General features: G+C 47.7%; 1 protein-coding gene across 1 annotated transcript in view; it reads right to left on the bottom strand.

Moving 5' to 3' along the window:
* LOC124028656 (peripheral-type benzodiazepine receptor-associated protein 1-like) overlaps positions 1–16081 on the bottom strand; it is a gene marked incomplete at its 5' end in the record, with an annotated part of 21032 nt that extends 4951 nt beyond the window's left edge. The window contains 6 exons of the mRNA XM_046340662.1: positions 7327–7377; positions 9244–9348; positions 10261–10383; positions 11375–11464; positions 11731–11814; positions 15911–16081. Of these exons, the coding sequence (XP_046196618.1) occupies positions 7327–7377; positions 9244–9348; positions 10261–10383; positions 11375–11464; positions 11731–11814; positions 15911–16081 (624 nt within the window). The remainder of the gene's footprint in view (positions 1–7326; positions 7378–9243; positions 9349–10260; positions 10384–11374; positions 11465–11730; positions 11815–15910) is intronic.
* Positions 16082–16596: the final 515 nt, after the last annotated feature.

Raw genomic sequence — 16596 nt, 5'->3', positions numbered from 1 at the left:
GTGTGTGTGTGTGTGTGTGTGTGTGTGTGTGTGTGTGTGTGTGTGTGTGTGTGTGTGTGTGTGTGTGTGGTGTGTGTGTGTGTGTGTGTGTGTTGGTAGTGTGTGTGTGTTGGTAGTGTGTGTGTGTTGGGGTAATGAGGCATATCTGGATGAAAAGTCAATGATGCAGCTCCATCTAAGCAGAGCGTTACTTCTCATGTGACTATGTGTCCTAGATCCACACTGACAGACTCTAAACTACCACACTTCACCCCTGACTTCTCTGGGGAGAGACAGAAAGAGTGACTTCTACTAGCTATTGTGGCTTGGACAAATATTGACACGTTACTTGCGAGAGAGCTACTTAACCTCAATCTCGTTAGCCAACATTATGGCTGTATACAATATATTATTTTGTATTTGTATTTATTATGGATCCGCATTAGTTCCTGCCAAGGCAGCAGCTACTCTTCCTGGGGTTTATTAAGGATTCCCATTAGTTGATGCCAAGGCAGCAGCTACTCTTCCTGGGGTTTATTAATGATCCCCATTAGTTGATGCCAAGGCAGCAGCTACTCTTCCTGGGGTTTATTAATGATCCCCATTAGTTGATGCCAAGGCAGCAGCTACTCTTCCTGGGGTTTATTATGGATCCCCATTAGTTGATGCCAAGGCAGCAGCTACTCTTCCTGGGGTTTATTAATGATCCCCATTAGTTCCTGCCAAGGCAGCAGCTACTCTTCCTGGGGTTTATTATGGATCCCCATTAGTTCCTGCCAAGGCAGCAGCTACTCATCCTGGGGTTTATTATGGATCCCCATTAGTTCCTGCCAGGCAGCAGCTACTCTTCCTGGGGTTTATTATGGATCCCCATTAGTTGATGCCAAGGCAGCAGCTACTCTTCCTGGGGTTTATTATGGATCCCCATTAGTTCCTGCCAAGGCAGCAGCTACTCTTCCTGGGGTTTATTATGGATCCCCATTAGTTCCTGCCAAGGCAGCAGCTACTCTTCCTGGGGTTTATTAATGATCCCCATTAGTTCCTGCCAAGGCAGCAGCTACTCTTCCTGGGGTCCAAACATTTTAAGGCAAAAATACTTTTAAGGCACTTACATCAACCAAATACTTTTTTTTGCATCATATGTTCACCACTACATATCTACAATACAAAATGTATAATACCACCATACAGCAATGTTCCTGTGTGTGTATAGAGTGAGTGTGTATGCGTGTCTGTTCCTGTGTGTGTGTAGAGTGAGTGTGTATGCGTGTCTGTTCCTGTGTGTGTGTAGAGTGAGTGTGTATGCGTGTCTGTTCCTGTGTCCGTGTCTGTTCCTGTGTGTGTATAGAGTGAGTGTGTATGCGTGTCTGTTCCTGTGTGTGTAGAGTGAGTGTGTATGCGTGTCTGTTCCTGTGTGTGTATAGAGTGAGTGTGTATGCGTGTCTGTTCCTGTGTGTGTATAGAGTGAGTGTGTATGCGTGTCTGTTCCTGTGTGTGTATAGAGTGAGTGTCTGTTCCTGTGTGTGTATAGAGTGAGTGTGTATGCGTGTCTGTTCCTGTGTGTGTATAGAGTGAGTGTCTGTCTGTTCCTGTGTGTGTATAGAGTGAGTGTGTATGCGTGTCTGTTCCTGTGTGTATAGAGTGAGTGTGTATGCGTGTCTGTTCCTGTGTGTGTATAGAGTGAGTGTGTATGCGTGTCTGTTCCTGTGTGTGTATAGAGTGAGTGTGTATGCGTGTCTGTTCCTGTGTGTGTATAGAGTGAGTGTGTATGCGTGTCTGTTCCTGTGTGTGTATAGAGTGAGTGTGTATGCGTGTCTGTTCCTGTGTGTATAGAGTGAGTGTGTATGCGTGTCTGTTCCTGTGTGTGTATAGAGTGAGTGTGTCTGTTCGTGTCTGTTCTGTTCCTGTGTGTGTATAGAGTGAGTGTGTATGCGTGTCTGTTCCTGTGTGTGTATAGAGTGAGTGTGTATGCGTGTCTGTTCCTGTGTGTGTATAGAGTGAGAGTGAGTGTGTATGCGTGTCTGTTCCTGTGTGTGTATAGAGTGAGTGTGTATGCGTGTCTGTTCCTGTGTGTGTATAGAGTGAGTGTGTATGCGTGTCTGTTCCTGTGTGTGTATAGAGTGAGTGTGTATGCGTGTCTGTTCCTGTGTGTGTATAGAGTGAGTGTGTATGCGTGTCTGTTCCTGTGTGTATAGTGAGTGAGTGAGTGTGTATGCGTGTCTGTTCCTGTGTGTATAGAGTGAGTGTGTATGCGTGTCTGTTCCTGTGTGTGTATAGAGTGAGTGTGTATGCGTGTCTGTTCCTGTGTGTGTATAGAGTGAGTGTGTATGCGTGTCTGTTCCTGTGTGTGTATAGAGTGAGTGTGTATGCATGTCTGTTCCTGTGTGTGTATAGAGTGAGTGTGTATGCGTGTCTGTTCCTGTGTGTGTAGAGTGTGTGTGTATGCATGTCTGTTCCTGTGTGTGTATAGAGTGTGTATGTTGTCTGTTCCTGTGTATAGAGTGAGTGTGTATGCTGTGTCTGTTCCTGTGTGTGTATAGAGTGAGTGTGTATGCATGTCTGTTCCTGTGTGTGTATAGAGTGAGTGTGTATGCGTGTCTGTTCCTGTGTGTGTATAGAGTGAGTGTGTATGCGTGTCTGTTCCTGTGTGTGTATAGAGTGAGTGTCTGTTCCTGTGTGTGTGTAGAGTGAGTGTGTATGCGTGTCTGTTCCTGTGTGTGTATAGAGTGAGTGTCTGTTCCTGTGTGTGTATAGAGTGAGTGTGTATGCGTGTCTGTTCCTGTGTGTGTATAGAGTGAGTGTCTGTTCCTGTGTGTGTGTAGAGTGAGTGTGTATGCGTGTCTGTTCCTGTGTGTGTATAGAGTGAGTGTCTGTTCCTGTGTGTGTGTAGAGTGAGTGTGTATGCATGTCTGTTCCTGTGTGTGTATAGAGTGAGTGTGTATGCGTGTCTGTTCCTGTGTGTGTATAGAGTGAGTGTGTATGCGTGTCTGTTCCTGTGTGTGTATAGAGTGAGTGTGTATGCGTGTCTGTTCCTGTGTGTGTATAGAGTGAGTGTGTATGCGTGTCTGTTCCTGTGTGTGTGTATAGAGTGAGTGTGTATGCGTGTCTGTTCCTGTGTGTGTATAGAGTGAGTGTGTATGCGTGTCTGTTCCTGTGTGTGTATAGAGTGAGTGTGTATGCGTGTCTGTTCCTGTGTGTGTATAGAGTGAGTGTGTATGCGTGTCTGTTCCTGTGTGTGTATAGAGTGAGTGTGTATGCGTGTCTGTTCCTGTGTGTGTATAGAGTGAGTGTGTATGCGTGTCTGTTCCTGTGTGTGTATAGAGTGAGTGTGTATGCGTGTCTGTTCCTGTGTGTGTATAGAGTGAGTGTGTATGCGTGTCTGTTCCTGTGTGTGTATAGAGTGAGTGTGTATGCGTGTCTGTTCCTGTGTGTGTATAGAGTGAGTGTGTATGCGTGTCTGTTCCTGTGTGTGTATAGAGTGAGTGTGTATGCGTGTCTGTTCCTGTGTGTGTATAGAGTGAGTGTGTATGCGTGTCTGTTCCTGTGTGTGTATAGAGTGAGTGTGTATGCGTGTCTGTTCCTGTGTGTGTAGAGTGAGTGTGTATGCGTGTCTGTTCCTGTGTGTGTAGAGTGAGTGTGTATGCGTGTCTGTTCCTGTGTGTGTATAGAGTGAGTGTGTATGCGTGTCTGTTCCTGTGTGTGTATAGAGTGAGTGTGTATGCGTGTCTGTTCCTGTGTGTGTATAGAGTGAGTGTGTATGCGTGTCTGTTCCTGTGTGTGTATAGAGTGAGTGTGTATGCGTGTCTGTTCCTGTGTGTGTATAGAGTGAGTGTCTGTTCCTGTGTGTGTATAGAGTGAGTGTGTATGCGTGTCTGTTCCTGTGTGTGTATAGAGTGAGTGTCTGTTCCTGTGTGTGTATAGAGTGAGTGTGTATGCGTGTCTGTTCCTGTGTGTGTATAGAGTGAGTGTGTATGCGTGTCTGTTCCTGTGTGTGTATAGAGTGAGTGTGTATGCGTGTCTGTTCCTGTGTGTGTATAGAGTGAGTGTGTATGCGTGTCTGTTCCTGTGTGTGTAGAGTGACTGTGTATGCGTGTCTGTTCCTGTGTGTGTAGAGTGAGTGTGTATGCGTGTCTGTTCCTGTGTGTATAGAGTGAGTGTGTATGCGTGTCTGTTCCTGTGTGTGTATAGAGTGAGTGTGTATGCATGTCTGTTCCTGTGTGTGTATAGAGTGAGTGTGTATGCGTGTCTGTTCCTGTGTGTGTATAGAGTGAGTGTGTATGCGTGTCTGTTCCTGTGTGTGTATAGAGTGAGTGTGTATGCGTGTCTGTTCCTGTGTGTGTATAGAGTGTGTGTGTATGCATGTCTGTTCCTGTGTGTATAGAGTGAGTGTGTATGCGTGTCTGTTCCTGTGTGTGTATAGAGTGTGTGTGTATGCATGTCTGTTCCTGTGTGTGTATAGAGTGAGTGTGTATGCGTGTCTGTTCCTGTGTGTGTATAGAGTGAGTGTGTATGCGTGTCTGTTCCTGTGTGTGTATAGAGTGAGTGTGTATGCGTGTCTGTTCCTGTGTGTGTATAGAGTGAGTGTCTGTTCCTGTGTGTGTATAGAGTGAGTGTGTATGCGTGTCTGTTCCTGTGTGTGTATAGAGTGAGTGTCTGTTCCTGTGTGTGTATAGAGTGAGTGTGTATGCGTGTCTGTTCCTGTGTGTGTAGAGTGAGTGTCTGTTCCTGTGTGTGTATAGAGTGAGTGTGTATGCGTGTCTGTTCCTGTGTGTGTATAGAGTGAGTGTCTGTTCCTGTGTGTGTGTGTAGAGTGAGTGTGTATGCGTGTCTGTTCCTGTGTGTGTATAGAGTGAGTGTCTGTTCCTGTGTGTGTATAGAGTGAGTGTGTATGCGTGTCTGTTCCTGTGTGTGTATAGAGTGAGTGTCTGTTCCTGTGTGTGTGTAGAGTGAGTGTGTATGCGTGTCTGTTCCTGTGTGTGTATAGAGTGAGTGTCTGTTCCTGTGTGTGTGTAGAGTGAGTGTGTATGCATGTCTGTTCCTGTGTGTGTATAGAGTGAGTGTGTATGCGTGTCTGTTCCTGTGTGTGTATAGAGTGAGTGTGTATGCGTGTCTGTTCCTGTGTGTGTATAGAGTGAGTGTGTATGCGTGTCTGTTCCTGTGTGTGTATAGAGTGTGTGTCTGTTCCTGTGTGTATAGAGTGTGTGTCTGTTCCTGTGTGTGTATAGAGTGTGTGTCTGTTCCTGTGTGTGTATAGAGTGTGTGTCTGTTCCTGTGTGTATCTCTTCACAGTCCCCAGTTCCATAAGGTGTATTTTTGTTTCTTGCATCAAGAAGTAGAATCAAATACTTATGTTACCTGATGTGGAATAGAGTTCCATGTAGTCATGGCTCTATGTAGTACTGTGGAATAGAGTTCCATGTAGTCACGGCTCTATGTAGTACTGTGGAATAGAGTTCCATGTAGTCACGGCTCTATGTAGTACTGTGGAATAGAGTTCCATGTAGTCATGGCTCTATGTAGTACTGTGGAATAGAGTTCCATGTAGTCATGGCTCTATGTAGTACTGTGGAATAGAGTTCCATGTAGTCATGGCTCTATGTAATACTGTGCGCCTCCCATAGTCTGTTATGGACTTGGGGATTGTGAAGAGACCTCTGGTGGCATGTCTTGTGGGGTATGTATGGGTGTCTGAGCTGTGTGCCAGTAGTTTAAACAGACCTCTGGTGGCATGTCTTGTGGGGTATGTATGGGTGTCTGAGCTGTGTGTTACCCGCAAGAGAGCTGCTTCACCTCAGTCTCATTAGCCAACATTAGTGCTTATTAGTAACTGGAATAATTAATTTCATTAATGTGTCAAGTGCAGCGTCTGGTTGCTCCTCATTACACACCACAGACCAGCAGCGTCTGGTTGCTCCTCATTACACACCACAGACCAGCAGCGTCTGGTTGCTCCTCATTACACACCACAGACCAGCAGCGTCTGGTTGTTCCTCATTACACACCACAGACCAGCAGCGTCTGGTTGCTCCTCATTACACACCACAGACCAACAGCGTCTGGTTGCTCCTCATTACACACCACAGACCAGCAGCGTCTGGTTGCTCCTCATTACACACCACAGACCAACAGCTTCTGGTTGCTCCTCATTACACACCACAGACCAGCAGCGTCTGGTTGCTCCTCATTACACACCACAGACCAGCAGCATCTGGTTGCTCCTTATTACACACTACAGACCAACAGCGTCTGGTTGCTCCTCATTACACACCACAGACCAGCAGCGTCTGGTTGCTCCTCATTACACACCACAGACCAGCAGCGTCTGGTTGCTCCTCATTACACACCACAGACCAGCAGCGTCTGGTTGCTCCTCATTACACACCACAGACAAGCAGCGTCTGGTTGCTCCTCATTACACACCACGGACCAGCAGCGTCTGGTTGCTCCTCATTACACACCACGGACCAGCAGCGTCTGGTTGCTCCTCATTATACACCACAGACCAGCAGCGTCTGGTTGCTCCTCATTACTCACCACAGACCAGCAGCGTCTGGTTGCTCCTCATTACACACCACAGACCAGCAGCGTCTGGTTGCTCCTCATTACACACCACGGACCAGCAGCGTCTGGTTGCTCCTCATTACACACCACGGACCAGCAGCGTCTGGTTGCTCCTCATTACACACCACGGACCAGCAACGTCTGGTTGCCCCTCATTACACACCACGGACCAGCAACGTCTGGTTGCCCCTCATTACACACCACGGACCAGCAACGTCTGGTTGCTCCGCATTACACACCACGGACCAACACATATTCTTTATGTCAACAACATAGGTATTACTACAAAAATTATTGTAAGACCTCTTATACACTATATTAGGCCCAGCCTTTGGAACTTTGGTTTTCCTAGATTTGGCAATGATATTGTGATCACTACAACCAGGCCTCAGCACCACAGAACTACAACAACCAGACCTCAGCACCACAGAACTACAACAACCAGGCCTCAGCACCACAGAACTACAACAACCAGACCTCAGCACCACAGAACTACAACAACCAGACCTCAGCACCACAGAACTACAACAACCAGACCTCAGCACCACAGAACTACAACAACCAGACCTCAGCACCACAGGACTACAACAACCAGCCCTCAGCACCACAGGACTACAACAACCAGGCCTCAGCACCACAGGACTACAACAACCAGGCCTCAGCACCACAGGACTACAACAACCAGGCCTCAGCACCACAGGACTACAACAACCAGACCTCAGCACCACAGAACTACAACAACCAGACCTCAGCACCACAGAACTACAACAACCAGATCAGACTTACCTCCAGCATCTGTACCACTCCTTCATGCTCCCTCTTGGCAAAAAACTCTGCCTGTTGAATGGAAAGATAAACACTATTTATTTAATATTTCTACTCACAAAGTGTAATTCAATGCACTCTTCAGTTGCTTAGTTCACATCTAATCCCTCATAATAGTTCCCTCCAGAACTAACCAACACACTTTGCACCCAACAGCTACCCCCTACTGGACAAAGTCTTTGATACACATAACAAATAAAATGTAATTTGAGGTGATTGGCTCTTGCTTGGTGATTTCTGGGAACAGGGTTCATTGGATGTTCTGGTTGTATAGCGCATAGCCTTATATTTAAGAAAGGCTTTGTTGGCTGGGCAGTGGGTCTTGTGTCGGAGGCAGGGGAGAGAGAGGACAGGATTTGACTGGGCAGTGGTTATTGTTTAGGAGGCAGGGGAGAGAGAGAGGACAGGATTTGGCTGGGCAGTGGGTCTTGTGTCGGAGGCAGGGGAGAGAGAGAGGACAGGATTTGGCTGGGCAGTGGGTCTTGTGTCGGAGGCAGGGGAGAGAGAGGACAGGATTTGACTGGGCAGTGGGTCTTGTTTAGGAGGCAGGGGAGAGAGAGATGACAGGATTTGGCTGGGCAGTGGGTCTTGTTTAGGAGGCAGGGGAGAGAGAGGACAGGATTTGGCTGGGCAGTGGGTCTTGTGTAGGTGGCAGGGGAGAGAGGACAGGATTTGGCTGGGCAGTGGGTCTTGTGTAGGTGGCAGGGAGAGAGGACAGGATTTGGCTGGGCAGTGGGTCTTGTGTAGGTGGCAGGGGAGAGAGAGGACAGGATTTGGCTGGGCAGTGGGTCTTGTGTCGGAGGCAGGGGAGAGAGAGAACAGGATTTGACTGGGCAGTGGGTCTTGTTTAGGAGGCAGGGGAGAGAGAGATGACAGGATTTGGCTGGGCAGTGGGTCTTGTTTAGGAGGCAGGGGAGAGAGAGGACAGGATTTGGCTGGGCAGTGGGTCTTGTGTAGGTGGCAGGGGAGAGAGGACAGGATTTGGCTGGGCAGTGGGTCTTGTGTAGGTGGCAGGGGAGAGAGAGGACAGGATTTGGCTGGGCAGTGGGTCTTGTGTAGGTGGCAGGGGAGAGAGAGGACAGGATTTGGCTGGGCAGTGGGTCTCGTGTAGGTGGCAGGGGAGAGAGGACAGGCTTTGGCTGGGCAGTGGTTCTTGTGTCGGAGGCAGGGGAGAGAGAGAGGACAGGATTTGGCTGGGCAGTGGTTCTTGTGTCGGAGGCAGGGGAGAGAGAGGACAGGATTTGGCTGGGCAGTGGTTCTTGTGTCGGAGGCAGGGGAGAGAGAGGACAGGATTTGGCTGGGCAGTGGTTCTTGTGTCGGAGGCAGGGGAGAGAGAGGACAGGATTTGGCTGGGCAGTGGTTCTTGTGTCGGAGGCAGGGGAGAGAGAGGACAGGATTTGGCTGGGCAGTGGTTCTTGTGTCGGAGGCAGGGGAGAGAGAGGACAGGATTTGGCTGGGCAGTGGTTCTAGTGTCGGAGGCAGGGGAGAGAGAGGACAGGATTTGGCTGGGCAGTGGTTCTTGTGCCGGAGGCAGGGAGAGAGAGGACAGGATTTGGCTGGGCAGTGGTTCTTGTGCCGGAGGCAGGGGAGAGAGGACAGGATTTGGCTGGGCAGTGGTTCTTGTGCCGGAGGCAGGGAGAGAGAGGACAGGATTTGGCTGGGCAGTGGTTCTTGTGCCGGAGGCAGGGAGAGAGAGGACAGGATTTGGCTGGGCAGTGGTTCTTGTGTCGGAGGCAGGGGAGAGAGAGGACAGGATTTGGCTGGGCAGTGGGTTTTGTGCCGGAGGCAGGGGAGATAGAGGACAGTAATGTATGCCATTTAGTAGACACTCTACCAACTGAGCTCCAGAGGACCAGAGGCAATGTGTTGCCGTCTCACCCGCTGTAGTCGTTTGATCTCATTCTGTTTGAACTTGAGGATAGCCAGTGCCTGCTCATGTTCCAGTTCCAGCTGCTGCCTGCGCTCGGCCACCTCTCGCATATGCTGCAAGCATCAAAGGAGAAATCAATTTAATGTAACAAACGCATCGCTTACATAATTACTCTATAGTTATACACACTCGGTCACGGACACATTTACACTCAACACAGAATAGCCGCTCCATGTGCGCACTCACTTGGCAATCGTTAGAGAAAAATATGATATAAATTCAATTAAAAAGTGAGGCCTCCCCAGTGGTGCCGCGGTCATCAGTTGTACGGTGTTTCCTCTGACACATTGGTGCGGCTGGCTTCCGGGTTAAGCGAGCAGTGTGTCAAGAAGAAGAGTGGCTTGGCAGGATTGTGTTTTGGAGGACGCATGCCTCTCGACCTGCGCTTCTCCCGAGTTCGTACAGGAGTTGCAGCGATGGGACAAGACTGTAACTACCAATTAGATATGACGGAATTGGGGACAAAATACTGTGAGACAGGCGGTCATTTGCATGATAGTTACCATCTGACTAAATGTCATGACCGCCACAGCCTAGCAACACTACTATATTTGTAGTCAAAGTGAACCTGGTCCTGGGGAGTCAACACAACTTTGAAGTGTGGCAACAAAATACTAGAGATCAGCCTGTACCTTTAGGACCTGCTCTACACTAGAGATCAGCCTGTACCTTTAGGACCTGCTCTACACTAGAGATCAGCCTGTACCTTTAGGACCTGCTCTACACTAGAGATCAGCCTGTACCTTTAGGACCTGCTCTACACCAGAGATCAACCTGTACCTTTAGGACCTGCTCTACACTAGAGATCAGCCTGTACCTTTAGGACCTGCTCTACACTAGAGATCAGCCTGTACCTTTAGGACCTGATCTATACTAGAGATCAGCCTGTACCTTTAGGACCTGCTCTACACCAGAGATCAGCCTGTACCTTTAGGACCTGCTCTACACTAGAGATCAGCCTGTACCTTTAGGACCTGCTCCAGGTTATCCAGTTTGACACGGAGTCTCTGGTTCTCCTTGAGACCTGAATCACGTTGAGCGGTCACTTCAGAGAGGTGTTCTCTCAGCTCCTCATTCTCAACCCAGGTCTGAGAGAGAGAGGGATGGGGTGGGTGGTGGGGGAGAGAGAGGGGATGGGATGGGGTGGGGGAGAGAGAGAGAGGGATGGGGTGGGGGCGGGGGAGAGAGAGAGAGGGATAGGGTGGGGGGCGGGGGAGAGAGAGAGAGGGATGGGGTGGGGGGTGGGGGAGAGAGAGAAGGGTGGGGAGAGAGAGGGGGATAGGGTGGGGGCAGAAGGGAGAGAGAGAGGGATGGGGTGGTGGGCGGGGGAGAGAGAGTGGGATGGGGTGGGGGGGGGGGAGAGAGAAGGGTGGGGAAAGAGAGAGAGGGATGGGGTGGGGAGCAGGGGGAGAGAGAGAAGGGTGGGGAGAGAGAGAGAGGGATGGGGTGGGGGCGGGGGAGAGAGAGAAGGGTGGGGAGAGAGAGAGGGATGGGGTGGAGGGCGGGGGAGAGAGGGGGATAGGGTGGGGGCAGGGGGAGAGAGAGGGGATGGGGTGGGGGGCGGGGGAGAGCGAGTGAGAGAAGAGAGAGAGGGATGGGGTGGGGGCGGGGGAGAGAGAGAGGATGGGATGGGTTGGGGGGAGAGAGAGAGAGAGAGAGAGAGAGAGAGAGAGAGAGAGAGAGAGAGAGAGAGAGAGAGAGAGAGAGAGAGAGAGAGAGAGAGAGAGAGAGAGAGGGATGGGATGGGTTGGGGGGAGAGCGAGTGAGAGAAGAGAGAGAGGGATGGGGTGGGGGGCGGGGGGAGAGAGAGAAGGGTGGGGAGAGAGAGGGAGCGGTAGAGACACTGGACATGAGTACTGTCAGTCCTCAAGACCAGGAAGAGAGGGACAGACCCATAAAACAGAAGCCCTTCCAGTCTACTGAAGGGTCATGACAGAGAAGACAGTTGAGGGTTCCAGTTGAACCATAATGTACATTCATTCTGTCATAAAAACTAGACTAAGCCTACGAGGGCCTCAAAGAATAGAACGAAATGGAATAGAAATGCACAGAATATAAAATATTTGAATAGAGACTGACCTGGTCGAGCAGCTGTGCCTTCCTCCTGAGGAGATCTGCCTCCTCCTCTAGATGCCCATTTTTGCCTCGCTCATCCTCAAGCTGGCTCTCCTGTCAGAGGGAGAACCGTTTAGTAACTACACCGTAGTACAGCGATAACTATACTGCTGCAATCAGTGGAGGCTGGGGTGCCACTTTAATAAATCTGAGGCCGGGCTCAGTGTAACGCCTGGAATAGAATGAATGGAACCTTCATCTGGCTGATACCGTGTCATTCATTCAATCGCAGAGGAATTTCTCCCCAGCACCTGGCCCACTGAGAGGAGCACCTTGAGTACAGTAGTTAACAGGCAGCTGATGGTACGAGGGACCCTTACCAAATCCAGACATCCCTTCTGTCTCTTCCTAACTTCATGTTCCAAGTCTTCACATTCTTTTCTCTTCTTGCTCAGCTCACATTCCTGAAACAAGACACCACCACGTTACAGAGACCAGGCCTGAGCTTCAGAAACATCCTTATCCAACTATACACCTGCTCCATAGCGCGTCACGTTACAGAGACCAGGCCTAGACATCAGAAACATGTCTATCCAACTCCATAGCATGTCACGTTACAGAGACCAGGCCTAGACATCAGAAACATGTCTATCCAACTCCATAGCATGTCACGTTACAGAGACCAGGCCTAGACATCAGAAACATGTCTATCCAACTCCATAGCATGTCACGTTACAGAGACCAGGCCTAGACATCAGAAACATGCCTATCCAACTCCATAGCATGTCACGTTACAGAGACCAGGCCTAGACATCAGAAACATGCCTATCCAACTCCATAGCATGTCACGTTACAGAGACCAGGCCTAGACATCAGAAACATGCCTATCCAACTCCATAGCATGTCACGTTACAGAGACCAGGCCTAGACATCAGAAACATGTCTATCCAACTCCATAGCATGTCACGTTACAGAGACCAGGCCTAGACATCAGAAACATGCCTATCCAACTCCATAGCATGTCACATTACAGAGACCAGGCCTAGACATCAGAAACATGCCTATCCAACTCCATAGCATGTCACGTTACAGAGACCAGGCCTAGACATCAGAAACATGCCTATCCAACTCCATAGCATGTCACGTTACAGAGACCAGGCCTAGACATCAGAAACATGCCTATCCAACTCCATAGCATGTCACGTTACAGAGACCAGGCCTAGACATCAGAAACATGTCTATCCAACTCCATAGCATGTCACGTTACAGAGACCAGGCCTAGACATCAGAAACATGTCTATCCAACTCCATAGCATGTCACATTACAGAGACCAGGCCTAGACATCAGAAACATGTCTATCCAACTCCATAGCATGTCACGTTACAGAGACCAGGCCTAGACATCAGAAACATGCCTATCCAACTCCATAGCATGTCACGTTACAGAGACCAGGCCTAGACATCAGAAACATGTCTATCCAACTCCATAGCATGTCACGTTACAGAGACCAGGCCTAGACATCAGAAACATGTCTATCCAACTCCATAGCATGTCACATTACAGAGACCAGGCCTAGACATCAGAAACATGTCTATCCAACTCCATAGCATGTCACGTTACAGAGACCAGGCCTAGACATCAGAAACATGCCTATCCAACTCCATAGCATGTCACGTTACAGAGACCAGGCCTAGACATCAGAAACATGCCTATCCAACTCCATAGCATGTCACGTTACAGAGACCAGGCCTAGACATCAGAAACATGTCTATCCAACTCCATAGCATGTCACGTTACAGAGACCAGGCCTAGACATCAGAAACATGCCTATCCGACTCCATAGCATGTCACATTACAGAGACCAGGCCTAGACATCAGAAACATGCCTATCCAACTCCATAGCATGTCACGTTACAGAGACCAGGCCTAGACATCAGAAACATGCCTATCCAACTCCATAGCATGTCACGTTACAGAGACCAGGCCTAGACATCAGAAACATGCCTATCCAACTCCATAGCATGTCACGTTACAGAGACCAGGCCTAGACATCAGAAACATGTCTATCCAACTCCATAGCATGTCACGTTACAGAGACCAGGCCTAGACATCAGAAACATGTCTATCCAACTCCATAGCATGTCACGTTACAGAGACCAGGCCTAGACATCAGAAACATGTCTATCCAACTCCATAGCATGTCACGTTACAGAGACCAGGCCTAGACATCAGAAACATGTCTATCCAACTCCATAGCATGTCACGTTACAGAGACCAGGCCTAGACATCAGAAACATGCCTATCCAACTCCATAGCATGTCACGTTACAGAGACCAGGCCTAGACATCAGAAACATGTCTATCCAACTCCATAGCATGTCACGTTACAGAGACCAGGCCTAGACATCAGAAACATGTCTATCCAACTCCATAGCATGTCACGTTACAGAGACCAGGCCTAGACATCAGAAACATGTCTATCCAACTCCATAGCATGTCACGTTACAGAGACCAGGCCTAGACATCAGAAACATGTCTATCCAACTCCATAGCATGTCACGTTACAGAGACCAGGCCTAGACATCAGAAACATGTCTATCCAACTCCATAGCATGTCACGTTACAGAGACCAGGCCTAGACATCAGAAACATGCCTATCCAACTCCATAGCATGTCACGTTACAGAGACCAGGCCTAGACATCAGAAACATGCCTATCCAACTCCATAGCATGTCACGTTACAGAGACCAGGCCGAAACCTCAGAAACACCCTTATCAAACTCCATATCTGCCCCACTGAAATCAGAAAGCTGTGGTTGAAGGAGGAGCTTTTAGTGTTATTGTTATTATTGTTTGTGTTGTTTCGTAAATTCATAAATGTGAAAAGCCTATTTGACATCAGACCGTAACATCATCATGCACATGTACTCTGTTCTGTGAGAAGGCTATCTAGAGTACTACAGTACCATGCATGTCTATGATACCATGTCCTGTCCTGTTCATCAGATGCCAAAGCATATTATTATATCATTGTTTGTATTTGCCAAAAAGTGTCTCCACGAATCACGATCAATCTGTTCCGGATCCAACATAAATTGTAAGTCCTTAATTCCACATTGACCTCTGACATTGTTACAAGGTTTTTACCAAGCTTAACATTCTTACATGGTTACAAGGTTTTACCAAGCTTAACATTCTTACATGGTTTTACCAAGCTTAACATTCTTACAAGGTTTTACCAAGCTTAACATTCTTACAAGGTTTTACCAAGCTTAACATGGTTACAAGGTTTTACCAAGCTTAACATTCTTACATGGTTTTACCAAGCTTAACATTCTTACATGGTTACAAGGTTTTACCAAGCTTAACATTCTTACATGGTTACAAGGTTTTACCAAGCTTAACATTCTTACATGGTTACAAGGTTTTACCAAGCTTAACATTCTTACAAGGTTTTACCAAGCTTAACATTCTTACATGGTTACAAGGTTTTACCAAGCTTAACATTCTTACATGGTTACAAGGTTTTACCAAGCTTAACATTCTTACATGGTTACAAGGTTTTACCAAGCTTAACATTCTTACATGGTTACAAGGTTTTACCAAGCTTAACATTCTTACATGGTTACAAGGTTTTACCAAGCTTAACATTCTTACATGGTTACAAGGTTTTACCAAGCTTAACATTCTTACATGGTTTTACCAAGCTTAACATTCTTACATGGTTTTACCAAGCTTAACATTCTTACATGGTTACAAGGTTTTACCAAGCTTAACATTCTTACATGGTTTTACCAAGCTTAACATTCTTACAAGGTTTTACCAAGCTTAACATTCTTACATGGTTTTACCAAGCTTAACATTCTTACATGGTTACAAGGTTTTACCAAGCTTAACATTCTTACATGGTTACAAGGTTTTACCAAGCTTAACATTCTTACAAGGTTTTACCAAGCTTAACATTCTTACAAGGTTTTACCAAGCTTAACATGGTTACAAGGTTTTACCAAGCTTAACATTCTTATTTTATTCCAAATGCAGTTTACATTCATAGTCAGTTAGGCCGCGCCCCCGTCTCCCAGCAGCAGACAGAGAAATCTGCTTATTTCAGCGTCCATCGCCACACAGAGCAGAAGGACTGTTGACTCAGTTTAATTGACTGGATGAACGCAACAGCTTAATGGGCGTGTCCTCTACAGAGACGACACAGGCCCATGAAGACAATATTGATCATCAAAAAAAAAAGAGCTTGACCCTTGACCTGATTTGTTTTACTCACCATTGTCTGTCCATAGCATTAACACCTGGTTTATCTTCATGCATTGATAAAGCCATCCTTCAGACCACAAGCAACCATTATATCATAACTGGTTTAGCCAGCACACGATATTCAGCAGTAGGCTTACAAGACTGCACTAGTCCAATTAGCAATGCCATTTCAGCCAAGTCTCCAACAAGAGGTGTGTGTGTCAGTATAGCTAGCCGTGACAGGGTTGTATACTGTATGAGGTGAGTGCGGATATAATGTGCGATTGTGATATTTAATGTGCCTGTTCTTACCAGCAACTGTAGTCTTTGATCTTCCGTGTGCTCCTTCTGGTGGGAGTGGCTCGGGGTGGGGGCGGGCCCCGGCGGAGTTGGGATCACTCGTGGCCCCTCCTCCTCTCTGGGAGTCTCCTCACACCTGGCTGGAGCCTCATTTAACGCCAAGAATTGGGTCTCTGCTGCAACCTGTCAGAGGCACAAACCATGGAGGTTCACAACCATGCCTTAATAACTAAAGCTGACCTGATAGGCCTATAGATTAAAGAAGCTAAAGAATGGGGTAAGGCATGGGCAGACCTTGACACCTGGAGGATTACATAAGGCAACGTAATGAAGCACAGCACTCAGGAGTAAGGCTCGGTAGTAGGGCTCGGTAAAGCAGCAACACTAGGCCGAATACAACCTAGACTGTCAGATAGAGGTGCGAAGCCCTTCATTCAAATCTAGGTTCCATGACTAAACTATTTTCCTTTACCTAATGGATAGATTTAAAAAGGCTTCCGCTAATTGGATCTGAGCATCTTTCCCCACCTAACAGAGCTGCGTCAAACAAAGTGACTAAGAGAACATAGTGACCTGTAATATCAACCTGACTGATGTCTACTGTAATATCAACCTGACTGATGTCTACTGTAATATCAACTTGTCTACTGTAATATCAACTTGTCTACTGCAATATCAACCTGACTGATGTCTACTGT

Source organism: Oncorhynchus gorbuscha, unplaced genomic scaffold (assembly GCF_021184085.1).
Source record: "Oncorhynchus gorbuscha isolate QuinsamMale2020 ecotype Even-year unplaced genomic scaffold, OgorEven_v1.0 Un_scaffold_4597, whole genome shotgun sequence".
Lineage (NCBI taxonomy): Eukaryota > Metazoa > Chordata > Actinopteri > Salmoniformes > Salmonidae > Oncorhynchus > Oncorhynchus gorbuscha.
The sequence above is the reverse complement of the archived record's forward strand: the minus strand, read 5'-3'. Positions and strand labels throughout refer to the sequence as shown.